Here is a 23,777-nt window from a genome sequence, read left to right as displayed (position 1 = left end):
CAATACATGGAGTTTATCCCAACTCCAGGATTTCCAAAGCATTGATGCTTGTTTAAATTATGCTTTTAGACAAGTTTAATTATTGCTTTTTGGATTTGTTTAGTTTATGTTTTTTTGGATATTTAATCACTTAAGAGCATCAAATGATTTGATGACTTGATAGCTACGTAATGTTATTTTTTTGGCTACGTAATGACTTATGAACATCAAATATATGACTTATGATGGTATGCAAATGTCTGTCTTTTTATAATCAAAGTGTCTGTCTTTTACTTTTTACTTTGTTCAGCAAATGTATGCACCAAGGATCACAATGATATCTGTTGTGAAAATTCAAGGACCTATTTGATGGTATTTTCACTAATTTGAGGATCGATATGATGGATATGCATATAATTCAAGGATCAATTTGATTGAAATTTTTTGACAGAAGGGTTTGATTCATTCATTGACAACCTCTTTTCATTACAACATTACAACATTACATGGACTTGGCACAATACAATAGCATTTTAAACAACTCAATCAAACATAATACTCCTATCAATATCTTAATCAACCTAAGCTCACTTCCAACACAATCAACTTTATCCATAAAACTTGCCCTCCAAACCTCTTCTCTGCCCTTATCCTTTGACTTCTCCATCAACCTTGCATTTCTTCCATGAACAGCACCATTGTTTTTAAAATAACCTAGTTCTTCAGCTTCATCAACCCACACAAAAAATTTACAATTTTCACCATCGTCATATACAATCAAAAGACAAAATCAGTACTATTTAAACAAACCATTCACACATCACATAACCATTGTTAAACAAACCTTTGGCAGAGGGCAGACATAGAAAGGCCTTCCTAGGTTATTGACAGTGTTGGCTTTTCTTACAACACAAATTCTAGGACACCAACATTGAAGCTCTCTCACCTCATCATTGTACATAGAGCTTGAAGATGAAGACCGACTGTTGTAATTGTTTTTGCCCATACGCCCGCCACCCATCATTTCTGAACACCGAATCTTCAACAATGACCACTGATTTTTGAATTTCAAATTGAATAAAAAAATTAGCGTTTTAAGTTTTTTGAATTGGGGAAGAACGTTGACATCAATTCAAGGAAGAATTTTGTGGCATTTTGAACTCTAGGTGACAAATTATAACAATAGGGTTCCAAATTTATATATTTGGGGAAGAAAGAGTCGTTAATGAGGAAGAGGAGAAAGAGCCGTTAATGAGAAAGAGGAGAAAGAGCCGTTGGCAATTTTCTGAAAATCCATCAATTTAATCCTTGGCAATTTTCTGTAAATCAATCAATTTGGTCCCTGCTTGTGTGGCATCTGACGTGGTAAGCCTTGTAAGAGGTTAACGTTACACGTCACCTCCGTTAACAGACCAACTTAACGGAGGGACTGGTTTGATTGACATTTTGTAAATTCAGGGACTAAATAGCTATTTCGCAAAATTCAGGGACGAATTTGGCCGATTTTTTAAAATTCAAGGACGAATTTGAGGTATTAGTCTTTAATTTTTTTTAGAAAAGGGGAAAAAAAAGTTCAAACACCCCATATTCAAAAGATTTAGGGTTCGGGGGTTAGTTACATAAAGGGAAGGTGTTAACTTTTTGTGCTTAATCTTGCTTGCTTTTTAAAAGAAGGAATTAAAGTGGTAAAAAGAAAAGGAACATTTTTATTTACATTTTTTATTGATTTGGAAGGAAAAGGTCCTTTGCCTACGTACCCGTAAGGGATAAAAACCTCGTAGTTCGGGGTAGAAATCGACGTTTGATTGGTTTTGTGTTTTTTATTAGTTTTGAAAAAGTTTTAAAGAGAAAAGCCAAGTGGCAAAAAAAATTTGTGTGTGTTTTTTTATATTGAAAGAAAATGATTCAAAGTAGAATTAAAATTGATTTGAAATTTGATTAAGAAAGAAAATAAAAAGAACGATCACTTGATTGAAAATCAAGGTTTATTATGAAAATATTTTTTTGATTTTTGTTATGTGAATGTTTTTGTTGTTTTGGAATAATAAATGAAAATTAAACTAACGGAGCAATAAAAATAAAAGCGCGTGGATTTTGTAGTGACGTTGGATCACCACAAAATCCCTAATCTAATATTTTTTGCATTTTTGGACATATATAAAGCGGTAAAGAAATAAAAGGACACACACACACTTTTCTCATTTATAATGTTTACATTGAACCTAGATACATTCTAATTGCTGGAAAATAAATGACGATAATTAAAATGCTAAATGATAATAATAAATAGAAATAAAATGAAACGCAAAAAAATGCTAGAAAGAAATAAAATGCGAGAAAATGAAGAAATAAAAGAAAGGGACAACCAAAGAGACAAAATTACCAAAGGGACAAAATTCCAAATGGACAAAATTACCGAAGGGACAAAATTCCGAAGAGACAAAATTCCGAAGGGACTTTTCCGAAGGGACTTTTTTCGAAGGGACAGAAAAAAGAGGGAGAAGAAAAGAATAACTCATTACACAAGCTAAATGAGGGAGAAGAGAGAAAAGTTCTTTGACAACTCAAGAGAACTTTTTGTGTGTGAAATTGTGAGGAATGAGAGCTATATTTATAGGTGAGGAGGTTGATGAAAATGGAAAAAAGGTTTAATGGATTTTGATGGTGATTTGAATGGTGTTTAATGGTGAATTTTAAAAGAGGAATGTGAAAGTTGACATTTGCCTTGAAATTTTTTGCATGAACGTCGATCCACCCGGCCATTGCTTCAAATCTACACAATTACAAATTAAACACAATCAATGAAAAACTCATTCAAACATTTCATGAAACACTTGGAGTGCAAATTATACATAAACCCTAAAAATGATAACTACAACATAAACATGCAAAGATCAAAATAATTAAGCAATATTACTCATTTGCATGTAACATTGTATCATATATTGCAAAAATCAAAATAACCAAAAATTAAACAAACCCTAAATCTAAAAAAATCTAATCTAAGTGTAAAAAATCTAACATAATCATGCAAACATCTAAACATCATAAGAATTAAACACTATAAGTCATTTGCATGTAGCATTCTATAATTTCTTGCAAAAAAATTTAAAATTTTAACAAAACAATAAACCTAAAAAATTCTAGATTAAGTGAAATTTTTTATCATAACAACATAGTTTAAGTGAAAGCTTACTTGTTCTTGTTGTTGTAGTGTTGTTTGATTTGAAGTTGAAGGAATTTTGAAGTTGGGAAATTTGAGAGAAAATTGAGAAGTGTGTGTGTTGTTTGATGAAAATGAGGCAGAATGAGGTTCTGCCTGGGTTAATAACATCATGTAGCGCAACTTAAGTCACGTAGCGTGACTTAAGTTGCGTAAACATTGCAACTAGCGTAAGTTAAATTAAGTAACGCATGTTAACATGCGTAGGGGTATATTTGTATTTTACTTTGGGAGTGAGCAAAACTGTTTGGATAAAGAGCAGGATTCTTTCTCTATTTCTAAATTTGAACAACATGAAAGTAGAAATCCCACTTGGGTATCCACTGAGACATTAAACAAGTTTGATGTGAGAGGAAGGTGTGAACTTGAAATGTTAAATTATTATATGCGCAAATTTTGATTCTGAAAATGTAACTTGTTCTCACATTAGTGTACAGTGATCATAATATTATACTAATTATCATGGTTTAGAGGAGCCAACAATTGAAAATAACGAGAACAATAACTAATAATTATGTCATAAATTTGAAAGTAAACAATATAAACAATTTTTCTATTCATTGAACACATAAACGCACATGATGTTTCATATGAATAGATTCCCAAATTTGTTCTTTTGCTCACTCACTGTCACGCACCTTCACAACTTGTAATATGTTAACGTTATTAGTATTACAATGATATTAATATTATATTACTAATTGCTATAGTTTCGAGGAGCCAACTTTGATCAGTATAGCCATCTGCCAAGAAAACAGTCATATCCAATCCAAACATTGATTCATTTCTGTTCTCATACCTGCAAAATGGTTGACACTTTACTTGGAATCGTGATTGAGAACCTCGGGTCTTTTGTTCGAGAGGAGCTTGCATCCTTTTTGGGTGTTGGAGAATTAACCCAAAGGCTTTCTGGAAATCTCACTGCAATCCGTGCTGTCCTCCAAGATGCCGAAGAGAAGCAAATAACAAGCCGTGCTGTGAAAGACTGGCTGCAGAAACTGGGTGATGCAGCTTATGTACTTGATGATATATTGGATGAATGTTCAATAAAATCAAAAGCACATGGAGACAACAAGTGCATCACTAGTTTCCATCCTAAGAAGATTTTGGTTCGCCGTGGCATTGCAAAGAGGATGAAAGAGGTTGCTAAAAAGATTGATGTTATTGCTGAAGACAGGATAAAGTTCGGATTACATGTAGGGGTCATGGAACGCCAACCAGAAGATGAGGAGTGGCGGAAAACTACCTCTGTCATCACTGAATCCGAGGTATTTGGAAGAGGCAAAGATAAAGAACAAATTCTTGAGTATCTTCTAAGGCATGCAAGTAACAGTGAAGATCTCTCTGTCTATTCCATTGTTGGCTTAGGTGGATATGGAAAAACAACACTTGCTCAATTGGTGTACAACGATGAAAGCGTAACCACCCATTTTGACTTGAAAATATGGGTTTGTGTTTCAGATGATTTCAGCATGATGAAAATCCTACATTCCATCATAGAATCTGCCACGGGACAAAATCCTAATATCTTGACTTTGGAATCAATGCAAAAAAAAGTTCAAGAAGTTTTGCAAAGCAAAAAGTATTTACTTGTATTGGATGATGTGTGGAACCAAGAACAAGTAAAATGGGAAAAGTTAAGGCAGTTTTTGAAGAGTGGAAATACAATGAAAGGTTCATCTGTTTTAGTCACAACCCGACTTGAGATTGTTGCATCCATCATGGGACCTCACCCTGCTCACCATTTGGAAGGTTTATATGAAGACGACATATGGTCATTATTTAAACAACATGCTTTTGGACCAGATGGGGAAGATCATGCAGAACTTGCAGCAATAGGGAAGGAGATAGTGAAAAAATGTGTGGGTTCGCCTCTTGCTGCCAAAGTATTGGGAAGCCTTTTACGCTTTAAAAGTGAGGAACATCAATGGCTTTCTGTTAAGGACAGTGAGTTTTGGAATTTATCCGAGGATAACCCTATCATTTCGGCTTTGAGACTAAGCTACTTTAATTTGAAGTTGTCCTTGAGGCCATGTTTTACTTTTTGTGCTGTTTTTCCTAAGGATTTTGAAATGGTGAAGGAAAATCTCATTCAACTTTGGATGGCTAATGGACTTGTTACATCTAGAGGAAACTTACAGATGGAGCATGTTGGTAATGACGTATGGAATGAATTAAACCAAAGGTCATTCTTTCAAGAATTCAAATCAGATTTTGTAGGTAATATTACATTCAAAATGCATGATTTAGTCCATGATTTAGCTCAATCTGTTATAGGAGAAGAATGTTTGGCTTACGAGGCTTCAGGCTTGACTAATCTGTCAACTAGAGCTCACCATATAAGTTGCTTCCCTTCAAAAGTAAATTTGAATCTCTTAAAAAAAATTGAATCTTTGCGAACCTTTCTTGACTTTGAACCACCCTTAATGGATTCATATGTGTTGCCATCGATCACTCCTCTCCGAGCTTTACGTACAAGGTCTTGTCATCTCTCTGCATTGAAGAATTTGAAGCATTTGCGGTACTTGGAACTTCACGAGAGTGATATCACAACCTTGCCTGCGTCTGTTTGTAGACTGCAGAAATTGCAAACACTTAAACTTGAAGGTTGTCATTTTCTTTCTAATTTTCCCAAACAATTGACAAAACTGAAGGACCTTCGACATCTCATGATTAAAAATTGCAGATCATTGAAATCAACTCCTTTTAGAATTGGGGAGTTAACTTGTCTGAAAACATTGACCATTTTCATTGTTGGTTCAAAAACTGGGTTTGGTTTAGCAGAGCTACACAACTTACAATTAAGAGGTAAGCTACACATCAAAGGCCTTCAGAATGTGTCGAATGAAAAGGATGCAAAAAAAGCTAATTTGATTGGCAAGAAGGACTTAAATCGCTTATATTTGTCATGGGGTTATCTTAATTCAAGAGTTCGTGGTGTTGATGCCGAGCGAGTACTAGAAGCTCTTGAGCCTCATTCAGGTCTTAAGAGTTTTGGGTTGCAGGGTTATATGGGAGCACATTTTCCTCTTTGGATGAGAAATACTTCTATTCTAAAAGGTCTAGTTAGTATTATTCTCTATGACTGTAAAAACTGCAGGCAGCTTCCTCCATTTGGTAAATTACCATGTTTAACCAATCTTTATGTATCTGGAATGAATGATATAAAGTACATTGATGATGACTTGTATGAACCTGCAACTGAGAAGGCTTTTACGTCATTAAAAAAGTTGACTTTGTGGGACTTACCAAATTTAGAGAGGGTGTTGGAAGTCAAAGGAGTAGAGATGCTACCACAACTCTTGAAGTTAGATATAACAAATGTCCCCAAACTTGCATTGCAGTCCCTTCCATCTGTGGAGTCACTTTCTGTTGGTGGAGGAAATGAAGAATTATTGAAGTCTTTTTCTTACAACAATTGTCGTGAAGATGTAGCTTCCTCTTCAGGAGGAAATTCTGGTAACAATCTGAAGTCACTTTTCATATCAGGCTTCGAAGAACTCAAGGAATTACCTGTTGAACTCAGTAGACTTGGTGCTTTAGAATCTCTTAAAATTAAAGATTGTGATGAAATGGAGTCATTATCAGAGCAGTTTTTGCAAGGTTTGAGTTCTCTTCGAACTTTGTGTGTTAGTTCATGCTATAAATTTAAATCTCTGTCCGACGGTATGAGACACCTAACTTGTCTTGAGACACTTCAAATCTATAACTGTCCACAGTTAGTTTTTCCACATGACATGAACAATCTAATTTCCCTCCGTCGACTGCTACTATGGGGATGTAATGAAAACATACTAGATGGCATTGAAGGCATCCCCTCACTGCAAAGTTTGCTTCTGTACTTTTTCCCTTCCCTAACATCCTTGCCAGACTATTTGGGTGCCATGACTTCTCTTCAAACATTAGACATCCATTTCTTTCCAAAGTTAAGTTCACTGCCAAACAACTTTCAGCAACTCCAAAACTTGCAAAAGTTAAGTATTGTTAATTGCCCTATGTTGGAGAAGAGATGCAAGAGAGGAAAAGGTGAAGATTGGCATAAGATAGCTCACATTCCTCAATTTTCATTGAATTTGAAATTGCAATATGAAGCAGAACCAACAATTAGTGGTAATTTAATTGAATGAATCTCTTAATTGTATTCCTTTCACTTTCGTCTTACTATATCAAATATGGTGTGATTTTAGACTTATATTGAACAATGTGTGCAGAGATAGATAAGCTGGCATACAAGCAATTTCTGGAACAACTTATGCGTTTCAATGTCCGGAAAGATTTTGACAGCATGATTGAAGATATAGACGTGTAAAGCTCAGATGTGTAACGCTCTGATTGAAAGATTTGCTGTATTTATTTATTTTTAATAGTCATGTATCAATTCTTTTTTCTCTTTTTAGTGGAAAATGTTTGGCCAAATTGATGTATGGTTCAGTTATTTTCTTAGGAATTTGAAACTTCAACTTTCTATTGAAGACGTGTCTTACATATATGGTATATTATTTCATAAGATGTGTCTTATATATAATCATATTATTTTATAACATATTATTTTATTGTTTATCAGAATCATACTAAATTAGTTGGGATTTTCTTTTGCAGATAATTAACTAAATTAGTTGTATTATAATTAAGTTGGATAGGGATACGAATCATTTTCTGGTTCCTTTTCGCGTTCTATGGTGCTTCTTACACCTAGTTCAACAGAATAAATTTAGCAGTTTCAAAAACAAACAAAAAAAAAACGTTGTTTTATCCAGATAGCTAACCACATTTGAACATTGTATTATGATTTATACTTGGAGACCAATAAAGTATTTTATTCTGATGAAACCAATAAAGATGAATTTAATTCAAATATTACACTCTCAATTACCCATTAGATCATTAAATTTTGTTGACTTTATTATTAAGTAATCTTAAAAACATTCATTAAAATTTGTTGTACTTTGCTGGAAATATATACTCGAAAGTTACTATTCTCATTTAAAAAATTGATCTCCCACGCCTGAAAATATATTTTTTACCCTCAACAGTGGGAAACTGCTGTTCACTCTTTACGGCAGCAGCTAACTATCGTTGCTATAACAATAGTTATCAACTGATGCGTTGTTGCTTTATCCAGAACAACAAAATACATCCTTAGACTTCTACAAATCAAACACTTCATGTTAAAAAATATAAAATATGAGTGGTTATTTGAATGGGAGAGAACCAAGCTCTCGAAACTTAGTGAAACTGTGTCTGTTTTCTATGAAATATTTAAATTCTGCAGCAGTGTAAATTTTTTATACAACTTTCGTTTGAGTTTCATCAATAAAATCATTGTTATTCGGTGAATTTATCAATTACTCTAGCAAAGTTATTTTGCTCCACCCGTAAGCAAGCAGGTTTGTTGTCAATGACTCTGCACTAAGCATCTCAACTTATATGCTTATAAAAACATATTTTTAGAGAGTACGTTATATGGATTGCTGTATTACTAGGATGTTGGATGTTACATTTGAGAAAGAAACATATGTGGATAAAACAACCTTTTTGTGTGTATCTAGTATCACAAGATTGCTATTCTCTTCTACTGTGATAATGACCCCAGAAGAATCCTTCAGTGGTTGGTTTCTGTTCGCGACCAATACAACAATAGATTTAGACATGTTTGTGGAAATACTCTGGTGTTTAATGAATACGGAAATGTGAGTAATAAGGATAGCGAGGTAGCTATAACTGATTGAATATTTTGCCGTAAATGAATATCATTGAAACAAGAAAGAGGTGAAGATCACATTTACTACTATATGAGTGAAAGTTTTTTTTTTTTTATTGAAAATAAACTTAACTCATTTCATTAAACAAAATGTTCTCATTACTAAATGGCCGTCCTTGCAAGGGTAGGAGCAGGGCCGTCCTTGCAAGGGTAGGAGCAGCCATATTTGTTTTCTCCCAACACACTTGACCTCAAAGTTTAACTGGAACGACGTACAAGAAACAATAACACCAGTGGCGTAGGCACCACCCAGCTAGGCTGGGCTGTAGCCCAGGCTCTACTGCTGCTTGCATTGTAAAATCCAACCCAATGCCATTTTTCCTACTTAAAAAAAAAAAGAAGATAGAATTTAGTGTTTTGTTTCTATTTTTTCAGCGCGTATACTCTTCTCCTTTTCTACAACTACAAGCGACTCTCCCTCTCCCGATATCTGTTTTACTTTCCTTTGCTTCTCCCTGACTCCCTCTCTCAACTCTCAGACTGCCTCCATTTTCATTCCTTCTCCTCTCCACTCTCCTCCAGGTTTGTTCTAATTCTATGTTATTTCCTTTGTTATTTGTTCTATTTTGTTAATGATGTTTGTTATTTTTTAATGGGTGAATGAGTTGATTATTTAAATTCCAAACCCCAATTTAGAATTGTTGATAATCCCCAATTTTGATTTCTCAAACCCTAATTCAGAGTAATTATTGCTAAAGGATCAATAATACTTTCCTTTTGTACAATGCTTTGAGATTGGTGCTGATTAATTTCATTGGTCTACAAACTCATTGAGTTGGCTTTGATATTGCCAGTGTCGACAGCTTCCGTTGAAAGAGCTTTTTCAGCAATGAAGGTTATCAAGACTAAATTGCGCAACAAGATCAACAATGTGTGGTTGAATGACTTGATGATATGTTACACCGAGCGGGAGATATTCAAGTCGCTTGATGATGTTAATATTATTCGAACATTCACTCGAAAGAGGTCGCGGAAAGGGCATTTACCTCCTAATTTAGCACGCTATTGGCAGGTTATATTTCATCTTTCTTATTTAAAATTGTACTTTTGTTGAAAAAATGACTAACCACTTTTATTTCTATTTATGACTATTTATATATTGTCACATATGAATTTGCGATAAACTTTTTGCCCAAGCTCTATAAAATTCCCGGCTCCGCCACTGAATAACACTAAATTGAGACGAGCCTTGGACATTCGAGTAAATAGCATTCACTAGAAATTGAGAGTCACTCTCAAACACAACTCGATCAAAACCTCTATTAGATGCAATCTTCATCGCCTCTAATATGACACTGCTTCATCTTCAACGGTAGAGTCTAGGCCATTTCTACTACGTTCGTGCCAAAATAAACTGTCCCGGATAATTCCAGAAATAACTTGTAGAAATTGTTATGCTTCTGATTCGAAGAAACAAGCATCAACATATTGCACTATCCATCCTTCCATTGGTTTCTCTTTCTCCCATCTGTGACTGAACTCCCGCGCTGCTGCTGTTGCTGCATGCTTGCCGAGCGATCATGGCACTGGTGCAGCTCAAACCATTGCTGCCACAAGCTGAATGCTTGCTGTCCGATCTGTACTTGGTTTGTATTGCAGTAATTAATGGATATTTCTTGGTTTAAATGATGGTAAGATTGATCGAGATTGGTTGAGTGGAATTTGTTGTTTTTTTTGGGGTATAGGGTCGGAACGATGCAACTTAGCTTCTTTTTTAAATTAGGCAAGCTATAAAATGTTTCTAAAATTTAATGAAGTGTGATTGAATTGTTATATGATTATATATCATAGAATTTTTGATACATTTTAAAATCTCAAATATATATTAAAATATAAGCCTAGTCCTCCAAAATCTCCCTCCCAAACAGAGCTCTAATAAGGTTTTCATTTGTGAGGTTAGCTGGTTTGGCATGACTTTTGCCTGTGAAGTATATAAATTAACCAATTTTTCCTTACAAAAATTAAATCTTTCATGACAATGTAAAAAAAAATTGTAGCTTTTTTACTGAAATCTGCGGAGAAAATTTTACTCATAAACATCTTTCTTAAAATCCTTTCATTTCAGCTAAATTTTGACACAAGACATTCACAACAGTTCGATTTCCTCTTTAGTCTATATGAATTTTTTCAGGTAATTTGCTGTTTTATAGTCAGTATATCTGAATGGGTTTTGTGTACTATTGATTAACTATAGTTTGAATTGATTGTAACTATAGGGACAAATCAAAATGCAATTTTGAATAGTGATTTTATAAGGTATTCTACCTTACACTTTATCAGCCACAGAAAGAATATTTCTAGCCATGCCATGCTGATCTTTCTATTTTGAAGGCAGATAGCTATAACGTTTAAATTTAATTTAGAAAATTATTGTTCATCGAATGTACTCTCTAAAAATGTGTTTTTAACAGTATACATGTTGAGATGCTTAGTGCAGAATCATGTACAACAAACCTGCTCGCTTACGAGTGGTGCAAAACATCTTTGCTGGTACAAATTGATAAATTCACTTAATAACAACGATTTTATTGATGAAATTCAAAAGAAAGTTGTATCAAACAGAGATTGAATACAAACATTTACACTGCTGCATAATAAAAATATTTCATAGAAAACAGATGCAGTTTCACCAAGTTTCGAGAGCTTGGTTCTCTCCCATCCAAATAACCACTCATATCTATGATAAAAATTTGCAGTTAAAACTGAAAAGTAAGGATTCATCCTAAGCGCAAAGGAAGTTGTTCATTCTCTCCTTAGAGTATCAGCATCCAGATGATGAAGCTTGAGGAAGATGTCCACAAGTCTAGAATTTCTTGTGCCGATTTCAGTAAGAAGCTGCAAGTTTTAACATTGTTGTCATATGCCATAAATTTATATCTATTTCTAAACTAATTTTCTATTCTGTTTTGTTTTAATTTTCTTTAACATTTTAGGATGCAGTAATATTTAAAGATCATTGACAGTAGGAACACTTATTGATGATAATGAAATATGGATTGGAAATGCATGCTAAAGCCTAAAAGAGATGGGAAAACTAACCAAATGTGATCTTCAATGCAACCTGCAGACGACAAAGCCCGTTGGTTATTTGAATGACAATTTCAATTTTTTTATGAAGAAAGGAGAAAGAAATGTTCTTGGTACTCACCATTTTTGGCATATAGGAGTTTTTCTATTTATGCCATTAAGTTCATTTAGAATGCATACTATCGTGCTAAACACGTCCTCTGATGACATATAGTATACCTCAGCATTACGGTGCAACAAATGCGCTTCCTTCCTCCAGTGTGAATAATTATTCTCTGCATTTAGAGTTCCATCAACCATGTCAAAAATCATCATACATTAGGTGAGGAAAACAAGATATATGAAGCACTAACTCAGACATAGATATTGGACACTATACCGACACAAACATGTAGACGTAAATAATAATCCGAGAAAACAAAAGTGATTCAATTTAACAACATATGTCGGTGTTGTGCAGGTATCAGTGTCAGACACAGGACAAGCCTTAAATCTGAAATTTCGGTGCTACATTGAACTATATATAGCTACAAAAAAAATCATGAAAAAAGCTAGGGATTTGTTTGATTACTGATGTATATTTCATTCGAAGTTAACACCAGTTCCTTTCTTGCATCGTATCTCCGACATAGGGCACCCAACAATAAACATATGTAAATTTTTGAGGCTCTGAAAGCTATTGGGTAGCGCCTTCAGTTTTGCGCATGAAATGATTTCTAATCGTTGAAGAGAAGTCATGGCTCCCAATGATTCTGGCAGGTAATGAAAGTGTTCTAGACTCAAATTTTGTAGGGAGGGGATATCTTCTAAGCCCTGTAATATCCTGCTGTTTCCTCTGAAGCACATAATTGTCCCTTGACGAAGTGAAGTTAGCTTGTTCATATTACTTGGTAAAACAAGTTGTGGATAAAATAAGATTTCAAGTCTCTCAAGACAAGCCAATTCTCCCATACCTTCTGACAAGGATATTAATTTCTTACATCTACGAATGGTTAAATTTCGAAGAGAAATCAAACCTTGCATTGCATGCATCGAAAAAGACTCAAGTTCATTACAATTTGAAATGTAAAGCTCCTCCAGGGCACGAAGATAGCGCAGATCATCAGGCAATACCTTGAGATTTTTGAAGTGTATGATAAAAAGTGACTTGAGGTTATGCATATTACACACAATTCCCTTTGGGAATAAATCCACAACTTCATTCCAACGGCAATCAAATAGGAGCTTCCACAACTCGATGTTTATTCCACCAGAATCAAGGGTTTCAAGAGATGGAAGGGTTGGCAATGCCAACTTAGGAACACTTGAAATTCTTAAGTAGGAAAGTTGTGGTAGCATCTCTACCCCTTCAGCTTTCAACATCCTCTCTAAGTTTGGTAAACCACGCAGAGTCAAATAGTTCAACGAAATGAAAGCCCTCTTGGAAGAAGATTCATGTAAGTCATCATCAATGTACTTTAAATCTCTCATTCCAGATACATAAAGAGTGGTTAAACAAGGTAATTTACCAAGTGGAGGAAGCTGCTGACAGTGTTTACAGTTGTAGAGTATAACATCAACTAACCCTTCCAAAATAGAAGTATTTATCATCCAATGGGGAAAATGAATTCCCGCATGACCCTTCACCCCAAAACCCTTGAGACCTGCGGGAAGCTCAAGGACTTCAAGTACCCGCTCAACATTAGTATCAATGCCTTTGGAATCAGAGTCACTACCCCAGGATAGGTATAAGCGATTCAACTCCGTTTTACCAATCAAATTAGCTTCTTTAGCATCCCATTCACTTGACACATTCTCAAGGCCTTTGATGTGTAGCTTGCCTCCTAATTGTAAGTCACGTAACTCCGCTAAACCAAACCCCATCTTCGAACCCACAATGAAAGTGCTCAAATGTTTTTAGACAAGTTAACTTACTAATCTTGGAAGGCATTGATACTAATGAATCGCAATTTTTAATCACAAGATGCCTGAGAGATTGTAACTCTGTCAAATGGTTAGGAAGGCTGGATAGATACAAACAAATATCGAGTTTTAGTATTTGCAAATTTTGCAGCTTACAAACAGGCTGAGGCAAGGTTTTGATCTCACTTTCAAAAAGTTCCAAGTACCTTAGACGTGTTAAGCTCTTTAATCCGGAAAGGTTCAAAGAACTTGTACGTAATGCTCGAAGAGGAGTGATAGATGGAAATGAAAATAAATTTTTGACGGGGATATCTAACTCGAGAAAAGTTCGTAATGATTCAGCTTTCTTGAAAGGAATAGTGGTGTAGTCGAATGGACTATCAAAATTAATAAAGGAACAACTTATATGGTGAACTCTGCTAGACAAATTAGTCAAGCTTGCAACCCCAGAAGCCACACATTCTTCTCCCATAATAGATTGAGCCAAATCATGAAATAGATCATGCATTTTGAAAGTAACATTACCCATTCCATCGGTTTTGATTTCTTGAAAAAATGACCTCGCGCATAATTCATTCCACACTTCATTGCCAACATTCTCCACCTCTATATTTCCTCTGGGAGAGATAAAACCGTTAGCCAACCAAAGATAAATTAGTTGTTCCTTCAGCATTTCAAAATCCTTAGGAAAAATAGCACAAAAACTAAAACAAGGCCTCAATGATAATTTCAAATTAAAGTAGCTTAGTCTCAAAGTAGACATGACAGGATTATCTTCGGATAATTTCCAAACGTTACTTTCCTTTACAGCAAGCCATTGATTTTCTCGCTTTTAAAGCGCAAAAGGCTTCCCAATACTTTGGCGGCAAGAGGAGAACCCACACATTTTCTCACTAACTCCTTGCCTATTGCTACAAGCTTTGCGCTCTCTTCTCTATTTGCTGCAAAAGCATGTTGTTTGAACAAACACCAGATGTCATCATCGGATAAATCTACCAAATGATGTGCCGGATAAGTTCCCATAATGGACGCAACTTTGTCAAGTCGGGTAGTGACCAAAACTGATTCCCCTTTCGCTCCATTTCCACGTTGCAACAAATGCTCCACACATCATCAAGAACAAGTAAATACCTTTTGTTTAGCAAAATTTCTCGAACCTTTTTTTGCATTGATTCTAAAGACGAGAGATCTGGATTTTTTCTAACGGTGGATTCTATGATGGACTCAAAAATTTTCATCATACTAAAATCATCAGAAACACACACCCATATTTTCAAGTCAAAATGAGTATTTACCCTTTCGTCATTGAAGACCACTTGAGCAAGTGTTGTTTTTCCCAGTCCACCAACACCAACAATGGAGTAGACAGAGAGTTCTTCACTATCGATAGCATGGCTTACAAGAACCTCAACAATTTTCTTCTCTCTATCATGATCTCTTCCATATACTTTCGGTTCAGTGATGACAGAAGTAGTTTGGCGCCCTTCATCATCTCCTTGTTGGTGCTCCTCAGTGGTACCCACTGGTTGTAATCCACACCTGATCCTGTCAGCAGCAATGTCGTCAATCTTTTTAGCAACCTCTTGCATCCTCTTTCCAATGTTGCGACGAGCCAAAATCTTCATAGGATGTAAACGGGTGATCCACTTGTTGTCTCCACGTGCTTTTAAGATTATTGAACATTCATCCAATATATCATCAAGCACATAAGCAACATCGCCCAGTTGTTGTAGCCACACTTTCACAGCATTGTCTGTGATTTGCTTCTTTTCAGCATCTTTTAGGACAGCACGGATTAAAGTGAGCTTTCTAGATAGGTTTTGGGTCCATTCTCGAACACCCAAAAACGATGAAAGCTCCCCTAGAACAACATATCCGAGGTTTTCAATCACGATTCCAAGTAAAAACATCAGTCATTTTGCAGGTACGAGAACAGAATGAACCAAAGTTGGGAGTTAGGAAATGAATCAATGTTTGGACAGTGAGGATATGAATTTGCTAGGAAGATGAATTTGCTAAATTATTTGTTTTCAAAGAGTATGTATCAATGATTCTCGTGTAACTTTTCAAACGTGGCTGCTCTAAAAAGCAATGATTATTGCAACATGACAAGTTGTGAAGATAAAGAGAAGTTGTAAGTAAAGCTGTCTGAGGAAAACAACAATACTAACAATTATTAATTATTAGTAGTTCTATAATACTATTACAAGTTGTGAGCAGAAAACAAATGTGGGAATCTTATCATCTTGTCCGTTCATTTGCTCACTGAGTAGGAAAATTACTCACTTTCAAGGAAACTTGATGTAATTGATAATTAGTCCGGTTTTAAATATACATAAAAAAATATTAAAGAAAGTTAATATATTTGGTTTAAGATTTGAATCAATTACATCAATTTTGTTTGACCAATTTTGCTTATATTTGAGACAGGAATATATTCCTATCAATGTAATACTAATAGTTTAACATTTATATTCCTCCTATATGAAAGATGATAAAATATGATAATTAGGAGTTAGGAGTGGACTGTAATATTTCACTATAATACTAGTAACTTCACATTTATCTTTCTCTTATCATTTGTTATTCTTTTGTTTCCTTAAAAAAAAAAAAAAAAACTAAATTGATAAAGAGATTGTGTGTCATTATAAGAAACCATTCATTTCTTAGCTTATTCAATGAACTTAAAGAGTTAGTTGTTCGATATGATAAATAGGTCAAATATCTCTCGTGGTCCATTAAGTTATATGTTTATAATAGATTAGTCTTTTAAGTTTTTTGTTACCAATTGGTACTTTAAATTATTTTTTGTTACAAATTGGTCTTTTAATGAAGTCATAGAATATTTACACTGTCATCCATCTTTTCAGCCAACTTTGTTAAAAACTGCTTATAGACCATTTAACATTAAGATGGTAGGTTCAAAAGTGCTTATGACATCAAACATGATTACTTATACACATTTTATTCTTCTTGTTTTTGAATTTCAAGCCTAATTTTACATATAAATATTTGATCAACAATATTATAAATCAAGTAATCGGTCAATTTTGTTTTGAATCAAGACCGAATAACACACTCATGAGCTCTAGTTTTGAGAGCATGAATTTGGACAAACCAACTTAACATTAAACATCCACATAAACACTTTCTGATTAAGTTTGATGAAATTAGGACAATGGTACAAATATTTTATGACTTAAAGGACCAATTTAAAACAAAACAAACTTTATAATCATGTAACTTAAAAGACTCAAAATGATATTTGGCCTAATAAATATAGGAGAAAGTAATACTCCTTTGTTCCAATTTATATGTGATTCTAAAAAAAAATTGTTTGTTTTAAATTATGTCATTTTACAATATCAAAGAATTATTTTGGATAATACCAATGAACTATTGATAAAGGGTATTTTCATAAAATAACTCAGAATAACTCTCTTTCTATACAGTATTAACTATATTTCTTAATTTATATGAAATTGCTAAAAAAAACATATAATTTAGAATGAATAAAGTATTTTGTATGTTGGATAATAAACAGAGTATGCTGATAATTTTTATAGTATGTACTGTATTAAAAAAGATTTTTTTTTTTGACACAACTCTATTAAAAAAGATCTTACACGGTTTAAGGAGAGACAATATTTGTTGTTCTTGTTATTTCATATTTTGTTATGTCCGCTTCATATGAAATAAAATATAAAATTGGTTGGAAAGTGTGATCACACCTTATTTTCTCTTTAGAGCATCCACATTGGTAATATATTAATAGAGACTATTTTAATGGACCTCACATGTATACCTCATTTATTTATAATTTTTTAATAAAAGTTCATATTAAAGAATCAATGACCCAATGACAATACACTAATAAAGACTTCAATGAAAAGTGTTTAAATAGGTTCCACTAACTTTGCATCATTATACAAAAGTAATTTATTTATTAAATTATAAATTACCTTATAAAATATTACTTCTTGTGAAAGTTTGACCAACTTGTACATATTTTATTACTTCTTTTAAACGTGAGACATGTTAGTTGCTCAGGATGGAGAGGGTCCTTATATTGTTGCATATTACTTAACAAGTACTTTTTTCTTCCTCCAATGGAGCGTCTTTAACCAGGAGTGATCCTTGTTAAGTACGAAATCCCTATTCAAGATGCTCTTAGGTTCTCTAACAGAGACCAATCACAACAATATCGAGACCCTTCAGTCTCAATTATAAGAGAAAATTAATTTTTTAGATTTATTAAATAGCTAGTGTATTTAGTCTTTAATAAAGACCAAATATATAAGTTATTCAACAAATAAAAAAATTGAAATCTAATAAAGACCAAATATATATAAGTTATTCAACAAATATAAAAATTGAAATATTGTTTATAAGGAGGAAGTATATCATGATAATCTAAATTGTCCATATTTTTTAGAAGACCAAATTAAACTCTAGCATTTATTTTATAATAACATTTTATCAAGATCAACAATTATCGCAGTTTTTCCGTTATCATATCTTCCGTAAAAAAAATTTTTTTTTTTTTTTTACGGGAACAAACTTAATGCATTTCATTGATAAGAATAGTTTCAATACATGTTGGAACTTTAGAAAAAATATGGAAACTAGCTAAAGATGGAGCCTCCCTAGATAAATTATGAGCATCTTCATTTGTTTGTCTCCTAATGAACTTTACATTACAGTTCGCAAGATCTGTACACAACAGACGCGTACATTCCTGAATAATAGAGCTGAAGTCTGACACGCCTAGCTGTTTACCGTAGATATTATCTACCGCCGTTTTCGAATCCACCTCGAAATCTATATTCCAAAGCTTAAGATCCTTAACCCAATTCATAGCAGATAGAAGACCTAGTGCCTCACCCGTGTCTACATCAAGAATGGGAGAGAAGCACTCAGTTCGAGCCAACACAAACGCCCCTTGGTCATCTCGTATACAGATTCAAACCCCATATTTAACGAGTCAAAAAATGAAGCGTCGACGTTGCATTTGTATCTGTTAGGGGGATGGTTTGCACCAATATGTTACTTCTTGTGCCCTTTGTTCCGGTTTGTGATCGAGCTTCTGCTTTATTAACTAGTTGGACCAAAAATAAATATCTTCCCCCATTATATTGCTCTTTTTATTTCCATTGATTTTGGTCATATGTTTACAAATCGACAAAAGTGACCAATAATATTTTTGGAGTGAGTGGAAGCAGCATTGTACGCTTTGTGGAAGCAGCATCAAAGGCTAATGGAGTCCTTACACTACTGACTATTGCAAACAATATCTTTGGACGTTAGTACTCTTGTGAAAGGCCATACTCTTGTGAAAGGCCATAAAATCTTACACTAACATGTGCTTAGGTTCTTTGTTGCAATAATGAATTGAAATCTTTGATTCACACAAAGATATTCATAAATCCACGGTTTAGATTCCACAAACCAATGGAATCTATAACAACCTGTTTTTAGCTAGAATTATTTTATTTAGTTATCGTATGTGTTTGTATGTGCTTAATTGTCTTTGTGTGTATTTAATTTGGGATTAATGGATTTTTAGCCTAGAAGGGTATTTTAGTCATTTTGGAGGCTAAGGGTATTTTTGTCTTTTAGTATGTAAGGGTAAATTAATAATTTTATAAGGAATGTTATTTTTGGCGTTTTAGTGAGAATAGTTATTTTTACTAAGTTACTAATGTGTAGGGGTATTATTTAGAGATGTTAATTATTCGGTGTTTTAGCGGATTAATGAGTAGTAACTTTTTAGAAATTGTTAGTAAGAGTTTTAGGCCTATTGTGGATATTAGAAACCTAACTCATTGGAGAGTAGTATATTTATTTAACTCATGAACGAAATTAGGGTTAGAACATTTTATCTCATAACAAAGGGAGGCTAGAGAGAGAAAGTGGGAAGAATAGAGAAGAGAAGAGGAAGAACTTGGAGAAGAGGGAGGCTAGAGATTGGAAGCTAGATGAGAAAGTGAAGTCATAACTAGAGGATTTAAGGCTTTGAAGTATGGGGGATAGAACTATTTCATCAAATAAGCTATAATCTCATAGTTTTGATTATGGGTCACTGGTGATTTTGTGTGAATTGTGATTTTTATGAACTTTGATGTTGAATTTCGTGCTCCTAATTCATGTGTAATTATAGGTACGTTAAATTTCATGGAATTGATGTGTTTATATGTTCAATTTCATAGTTGATGTTTGAAATAAGTTGGTTTTGGTGATTTTTGCTCAATTAAGTGTAAACCATGAATTTGTGAGCGATTATTGTTCAAACATGTCTAAATTCACTTGATAAATAATTATACGTGTTTGTATGTTGTTGGGGTTTGGATTGTTGTTGTTGTTTGTGAAGTTTGAATGAAAATGTGAAAATAAGAGTTTTTGGTGAAAAATGAGTTTGATGATGATTTTGTGATGAAATGAGATTGTGAATCCATGTTTGAAAGTGTTTTGATTGTCTTTTGATGTAGATTAACTACTAGTAACAAAGTTTGGGAAACAAATTTGGATCAAAGGGGATCAAAACCAGGCTTTTCGGAGAAAAATTGGATGGGTTACTGATGACATCTTGTCATTACGTAATAGTATATGTATTGTTATCACAAAATGGAGTTCACAATGAGACTTATGCAGCAAAAAGAGCAGAAAAACTGAAGAAAATTCAAAGAAAGGAAACGTGTCACGATTTGGTACAAACGTGCCACGATTTGGGAAGCATCAGAACTCTTGCTTCGACATTTAAAAACGTGTCACGATTGGTAAAACGTGACACGATTTGGTGAAACCCTAATTCAGATTCTTGCTCTACAAGGCAAAAACGTGTCACGATTCACTTAAAACGTGACACGATTTGGGCGATATTCTGTGCCTATTTATGCTGAAGTCTATTCCAAAAACAGGGATTACAAATTCTAGAGAGCAAAGTGCGATTTTGTGACTGCAAGGAAGCCAAGGAGGACGATTTCTTCATCCTTCAACCACTTTGTGTATTTTTAATACCTCTGATGATTATGTTATTTGTAAACACCATTATGAGTAGCTAAATCCATTAGAGGTTAGGTCTGAGATGCTTCTTTGTAACCCTAATTGATACCTTATGCTGTGAAACTCTATTTATAGTGAATGATATTCCAGTTTTTATTCAATTCAATTGTTCTTAATGCTTTTTATATCCTGATCAAATATAAACATGATTTTGTGAGAACGAATGACTACTGACCATAGCTTTCGACTTAGACCAAATTGAATTGTTCTAATAAACATGGCTAGTCTGGGAATAGATAATCGTTTGTTAGTGATATTAGGTTAACGTGCTAAAACCTTCAATGATTATTAGACCACCTAAGGAATTAGGGGTTGTAGTTCGAGAAGAGGGTCCTAACTCAAGGGATTGATTAGGACTATTTTGGTAACTATTGTAGGATTAGAAAATCATTCATAAGAATAGGTGCAACATAACAACTAAGGGAACATAGATGATTCGAAAGACCTAAACTCATCTCTCTCTTATTCTTTAAAACCAACTTTATTTTCTATCATTATTTTATTGAACTCAAACAAATCTCCTGCCTAGTGGCAAAACAAAACAACTTTTATACATCCTGAAATACAACGTAATTGAATTATTGAGATCAAAACAGTCCTTGTGGGATCGATATTTTTACTACTTCGATAGTATTTGGTCCACTTGTCAAACGCCTATCAAGTTTTTGGCGCCGTTGCCGGGGACTGTTGATATATTTCAACAAGGCAATTACGTTATAATTTAGGATTTCTGCAATTTAATTTTCTGTTTTAAGAATTTTTCTTTGTTTTAGTATTCATTAAGTATTTTGTATCGTGCAGTGCTACTAAGGTATTTTGCTGTTTATGCGAGGTAAACATAGCGCCGACGATTTAGAATACGATCCAGAAATAGAAAGGACTGCTAGAGCACTTCGGAAAGTTGTTCGGCTGCAAAGGTTGTTTCAATCTGTTCCACCGGGTGTACGAGAACCGATACCTGCTGAATCTGAAATAATCTCTTGTCCTAAATCTATAACTATGGGAAAACTTGTACCACCGAGACCAAAATTGGGAGACTATGGGTTAGCAACTCATCGTGGTCAACTTACCCACACTTTCCAACCAGCTAACCCCGTTGCTTTCAACATCAAAACCACAGTTCTGAATGGGTTGAGAGACAAACAGTTTGATGGGACCGAAGCCATGAGCCCACATGAACATTTGAGCCGCTTTGCCGAAACATGTGAGTTTTGTGTACAACCAGCTAACGTAACCGATGCACAAAAGAAGCTTAGGTTATTTCATTTCACCTTGACCGGTAGAGCTAAAGATTGGTTGCTAACTATACCCAATGGGACTGTCCAAAATGGGAGGAGCTAGAGCTTAAGTTCCTTGAGAAATACTTTCCTATGTCTAAATATTGGGATAAGAAGATGGAGATATCAAACTTCAAGCAAAGGGAGAATGAGTCACTATATGATGCTTGGGAGCGATTTAATTTGCTTCTTAAGAGATGCCCTAACCATGAGTTTACTGAGAAACAATACCTCCAAATCTTCACTGAGGGGGTGACACTTAACACTAGAATGTTCTTAGATGCTTCTGCGAGAGGTAGTCTTAAGAGTAAAACTGATCTTGAAGTTCAAGCTCTAACCGAAAACATGGCCAGCAACGAATACCGTGTTGAAGCGAAAAAGAAAGAAAGAGGAGTGTTTGGGGTGAGTGATCAAACTGCAATTTTAGCCAACAAAGCAGCCATGAATAAACAAATAGAGGCTCTAACTAAGGAGTTTCAAGGTTTCACGCTAGCTCACAAGCAACAACAAGTGGCTGCAATCAGGTGTGACTTATGTGGTGAAGGACATGCTAACGGAGAGTGTGTACCTGAAGGATCAAGTGAGGAAGCCAACTACATGGGGAATTACCAAAGGCAAAATCAGTACTACACTCAAGGCATCAACAAGCATCCCAACTTGAGCTACTCAAATAACAATGCTTTGAACACTCAAATGCTTACTCCTCCACAACAACAACCAAGAAAGCCTTCAGCTCTCGAGGAAACTATGATAAACTTTATGAAGATGACCCAAGGAAACTTTGAAGAGATGAAGAAGAGTCAAGAGGCTGAGAGAAAGAACAACGAAGCCTCCAGGAAGATGCTTGAAACTCATCTGGGGTAATTAGCTAAGCAATTGGCTGAACAAAACAAAGGCGGATTCTCAGGTAACACTAAAGAAAACCCTAAGAACGAGTCTTGTAATGCTATTGAATTGAGGAGCAAAAAGGCTCTAACACCTATAATTCCAAAAGCTCCAAAGAACGTTGAGGAAGTAGTAGGGGAAGATGGTGAAGTTGAAAAAGAAAATGAACATGGTGTAGTTGAAAAGGAGAATGATCAAGGAGTAGTTAAAAATGAAAAGAAGAAAAAAATAGAGGGAGAAAAAAGTGAGACATTTATAGATGAAGATTCAATCTTGAGGAAGTCGAAGAGCCAAATATTGAAGGATGGAGATAAACCACAAGTTATTCCATCATATGTGAAGCTTCCATATCCTCATCTCGAGAAGAAGAAGAAGAAGGAGGAGGAAGGACAATTCAAGAAGTTCATGCAACTTATCTCACAACTTCATGTAAACATTCCTTTCGGTGAAGCTGCCTTTGTACGCCAAGTTCATGAAGGATTTGTTAACGGGAAGAAGAAAGCCAAAAGATGATGATAACATTTCTCTTTCCGAGAATTGTAGTGCTATTCTCCAAAAGAAGCTACCACCTAAGCTAAAAGATCCTGGTGCTTTTAATATCCCTTGTTTTATTGGACTGGTAAACATTGGAAGAGCTTTATGTGATTTAGGGTCAAGTATC

General features: G+C 34.4%; 1 protein-coding gene and 1 pseudogene across 2 annotated transcripts; one reads left to right on the top strand and one right to left on the bottom strand.

The window, feature by feature from the left end:
* Positions 1-3,804: 3,804 nt before the first annotated feature.
* Positions 3,805-7,709, top strand: LOC146914978 (disease resistance protein RGA2-like). Its single transcript, XM_085717581.1, has 2 exons — positions 3,805-7,312; positions 7,414-7,709. The coding sequence occupies exons 1-2, from the start codon at positions 4,009-4,011 to the stop codon at positions 7,509-7,511; spliced, it is 3,402 nt and encodes a 1,133-aa protein (XP_085573707.1). The 5' UTR covers positions 3,805-4,008; the 3' UTR covers positions 7,512-7,709.
* A 3,759-nt stretch (positions 7,710-11,468) lies between these two features.
* LOC146914977 (disease resistance protein RGA2 pseudogene) lies at positions 11,469-15,894 on the bottom strand (annotated as a pseudogene). Its single transcript, XR_015014450.1, has 4 exons — positions 12,562-15,894; positions 12,112-12,265; positions 12,003-12,024; positions 11,469-11,798 (listed from the first exon to the last, which is right to left on the bottom strand). The product of XR_015014450.1 is annotated as a disease resistance protein RGA2 pseudogene (transcript).
* Positions 15,895-23,777: the final 7,883 nt, after the last annotated feature.

Source organism: Medicago sativa, chromosome 6 (assembly GCF_051527215.1).
Source record: "Medicago sativa cultivar Bolivia chromosome 6, Bolivia_mono, whole genome shotgun sequence".
Lineage (NCBI taxonomy): Eukaryota > Viridiplantae > Streptophyta > Magnoliopsida > Fabales > Fabaceae > Medicago > Medicago sativa.
This window is presented reverse-complemented; position numbering and strand designations above follow the sequence as displayed.